A 3,551-nucleotide genomic window follows, 5' to 3' on the forward strand; every position below is an offset into this window, starting at 1 on the left:
GATGGCCTTTCCAGCAAAGAAATTGTCGACTCTCTATTCGTAGCAAATGTTCTTTTAACTCAAATGTCGTAATCTGTACACCAATTCTATACTTATTTATTTTTGGACCAAAGCAAATAGTTTAATTTCATATCCATACCACGCGTCTTAAAATTCTTTATGTCAAATCTCAATACATTAGATTAATTTAACTTTATCCCATAACAAACATTAAATATCTTCATGGGCCCCTTAGGCTTAGCTATATCATCATAATGCACAAGTGTATTCAATACACCAAATCAATTCCAATGATCAAAACTCAGAAAAAGGTTCCAAACAAATTAAATAGAAATGAAAAACAAATGAAATAAAATTATATTTTCTGGAAATATAGACTCTAAACAAACTTAATTATTAAACAAGCAGAATATGATCAAAATGAACAAACAAAAACCAAAGAAAAATGATGATCATAATGAAATTAGGAAGCCCACACATAGTTTTTTATGATCACCATCAAACACAAATATCACTGCATGCTTTTTGTTTAATGACTCTCCTTTTCTTTCTCCTTCTCTTCCTCTGTTTTTGGATGGTACCCAGGAAGCTTCTCTTTGATCTTCTCCAAAATTCCCTTCTTCTCCTTAGCCTCTCCGTCGTGTACTTCTTCTGTAGAAGTGGCCTCCACCGTAGGTGGCGGTGGTGGTGGTGCCGCAACAACATGATCTTCAGTTTTTTTGTTATGTCCAGGGAGCTTGTCCTTTATTTTCTCAAGAAAACCTTTCTTTTCCTCAGGCTGCGGTGTTGTTGCCTCTGCGCCGTGGACTGCTGCTTCAGGTGTGTGCTGATCATCGGAGACATGGACTACCGGTACTACTGTAGTCTCATCGTGCTTCTTCTCTTCTCCTCCTGATAACTTCTCCGTGATCTTCTCTTTCAATCCCTTCTTCTCCTTCTTTTTCTTTTTCTTCTCCTCTCCCTCTACTTCCTCCTCCTCGTCGCTGGACTGCAGATTTTAATAACATCCGAACACATACTAAAATCAGTTCAAAATTCGGAAATGGAAACAAAAAGATTAAACAGTTGAAAAATGAACAACTTACAGAACTACTGGAGCTGCTCTTGGAACGGTGGTGATGAATCTGCTCCAAGAGAGTAGGTTTCTTCTCCTCCTCCTCTTCTTTAGGAGGTTCAGAAACCTGAACTTTCTGTTCAAATTCAGCGGCGATCACCTCCTCTTGAGGCTTCGCTTCCTCTTTCTTCCCCATGAAATCGAACAACCCACGATCCGTACTCTCAACTGCTGCACTGCTCTCAACAACGGCTGGAGTCTCATGCTCATGGCTCTTGTGCTCAATGTCAGCCATACTGATCAAACTCGAACTCAAAGTATAAATTTATCTCAACAAATTAACACTGATGAACTGAAAAACCCTAATATTTTGTAGATTTGATGCGTTATGCAAATGATGGGTTTTAGTTGAGTGAGAGGAGTGGCTTTTATAGCTATTACACAACGCGGATCCTACGCGATTAAGAAATTAAAAATTTCTGAAAAATGATTAATTAAATTGGCCAATCAAAGCTTTTGCTTTAGCTTCTGTAACCGACGTGAGCGTTAAAAATATAAGCTACTCGCTTTCTCCACTTTACACCTTTCAAAAATCAACGGTGGCAATCACATAGAGCGCGTGCATGCTTATCTACTTGACGAGCGTGTATGGAATTAATTAGCTAAAAGAGGAAAAGAATAGAGAAAATGAAATAGTGTACAAATGATAGTGCATGAGACCAATTGGTAGATGACATGTGTAAGAAGAACGTGAAGGGTTGTCCTGGAATGGACCTGATATGTCGGTTTTGTGATGATTTATGTAGAAGGGTCGGTGGTGGGTCACACACTAAGCGTATCAGGTGGATCCACGTGGCAATTAATCGGTAGGAAGAAGAAGAAGAAGAAGGTGACCATCTTGAGATTTGCGAATGGTGCACTTCTTTAGTTGTCTAGTTTAAGAAGATTTTAATTTTAAAAATATGAAAGTGATTAAAGAAAGGAGATTAAACAACAAGGAGATGATGACAGATTACTTAAGATACATTACTTGAATGGGCATTTGTGGACTGTTGGTCGGTTTAGTGCCATCGAAAATCCTTTTCCCAAAGATAATATTTAAATTTCATTACAAAACCACTTCGGTGGCCTGTTTTGCTTGGGCACTTGTGCACGTGTGTTTGCAAACTCACCGTTTTCAATTTGTCTATGACATAGTGAACAAAGACACTTGTGATTTCTTTTCCTTTGTTTATTAATTTGGTTTTGGTGAAACTAATTTGAATGTTATCGGATAGATTAAGATTTGCATTGCTAGTTATGCTATGGCCAATTAGTATATTTTCTTGAGATTCAATAAAACTTTATTTCAGTGAATCAGAAGCAATTACAGTCGTAAATAATTCGAGAATGATCCGAAAACTACTCTTGAACACTTGAAATGAACCTGATATTTTTCTTAATAAATTTGATTTAACTAAAGAAAACAAGTTACAGATTTGTTTAGTAGTAGAGGAATCTCTCTTTCTAGATTAGGAATTCGAACCCTAAAGCGAAGTGATATAAATCTGCTTTTACAATAGAATTTTTTTTTCATCTTTTGTTGTATAATTCAGCCTACACCTTTAATAAAAAATAATAAAAACAAAATTAAATTTTAAATCTTCACAAAAATGATAATAAATTTAAACAGCTTTCAATAATTACTTATTTTTTTTATTCATTCATTATCACCACAAATTTAATAAAAGTGAATTACAAATTATATCACAAATTTTAACGTGTTTTGCAATTACAACGTAACTTTTTAAATATGATAATGTCGGATACCAACTTTTGATATTTGATAAATCAAAACAATGTTTGCTTCCGATGACACTAAGCTAGAAGTCAGAGATGCTATGTATATTGCCATTCATCGAAATAATGAGCCACCATTGATATCGACCCATCTGAGATCGCCAAATGTTCTAAAACTACGTCGTTTTATATTAAACTCCCTAAGAAACCAAACCACGTCGCTTTACTCTTCATCTTCCCCATATTAAAAAAATGATTTTTTCTCATAATATAGTTTAAGCTCAAATTTTTTATGATTATTAAATAATTAAGTTATTTTCACTTTGTATCTTTTTCGTTTTACCTATAAAAGTTTTTTTTTAAAGCATGTCTCTATATATTTTGACCGGTTTTAGGTTATTTTACAATGTTTTCTGTTTTCTTTAACAATAAAAAACATGAAACTGAATTTTTCAGTAAAATTAAAGTGAAACTAATGGATCGTACAGCAAGAATCGTTTGCAATTATGGGCTCAGAACCTTTACTGTAAGAAAGGCTTGGATATTTCAAATAGACCAATCCATGAAATAAAGGCCCAATGGCCATAGAAAACGACCCATCGATTTATCAGCAAATTTGTTAGTTTTCCGGTCTTGAAGCCCAAAACATTATTACTTCCGTCAAACCCGCCGGCGTAATTTAAAAAATCTCTTTATTTTTTTTAATTGATTCAGAAAA

At 34.6% G+C, this 3,551-nt stretch overlaps 1 protein-coding gene across 1 annotated transcript; it reads right to left on the reverse strand.

Moving 5' to 3' along the window:
- Positions 1 to 334: 334 nt before the first annotated feature.
- LOC126664527 (phosphoprotein ECPP44-like) lies at positions 335 to 1,455 on the reverse strand. Its single transcript, XM_050356952.2, has 2 exons — positions 1,086 to 1,455; positions 335 to 988 (listed from the first exon to the last, which is right to left on the reverse strand). The coding sequence occupies exons 1-2, from the start codon at positions 1,347 to 1,349 to the stop codon at positions 530 to 532; spliced, it is 723 nt and encodes a 240-aa protein (XP_050212909.1). The 5' UTR covers positions 1,350 to 1,455; the 3' UTR covers positions 335 to 529.
- Positions 1,456 to 3,551: the final 2,096 nt, after the last annotated feature.

Source organism: Mercurialis annua, linkage group LG1-X (genome assembly GCF_937616625.2).
Source record: "Mercurialis annua linkage group LG1-X, ddMerAnnu1.2, whole genome shotgun sequence".
In the NCBI taxonomy this organism is placed as follows: domain Eukaryota; kingdom Viridiplantae; phylum Streptophyta; class Magnoliopsida; order Malpighiales; family Euphorbiaceae; genus Mercurialis; species Mercurialis annua.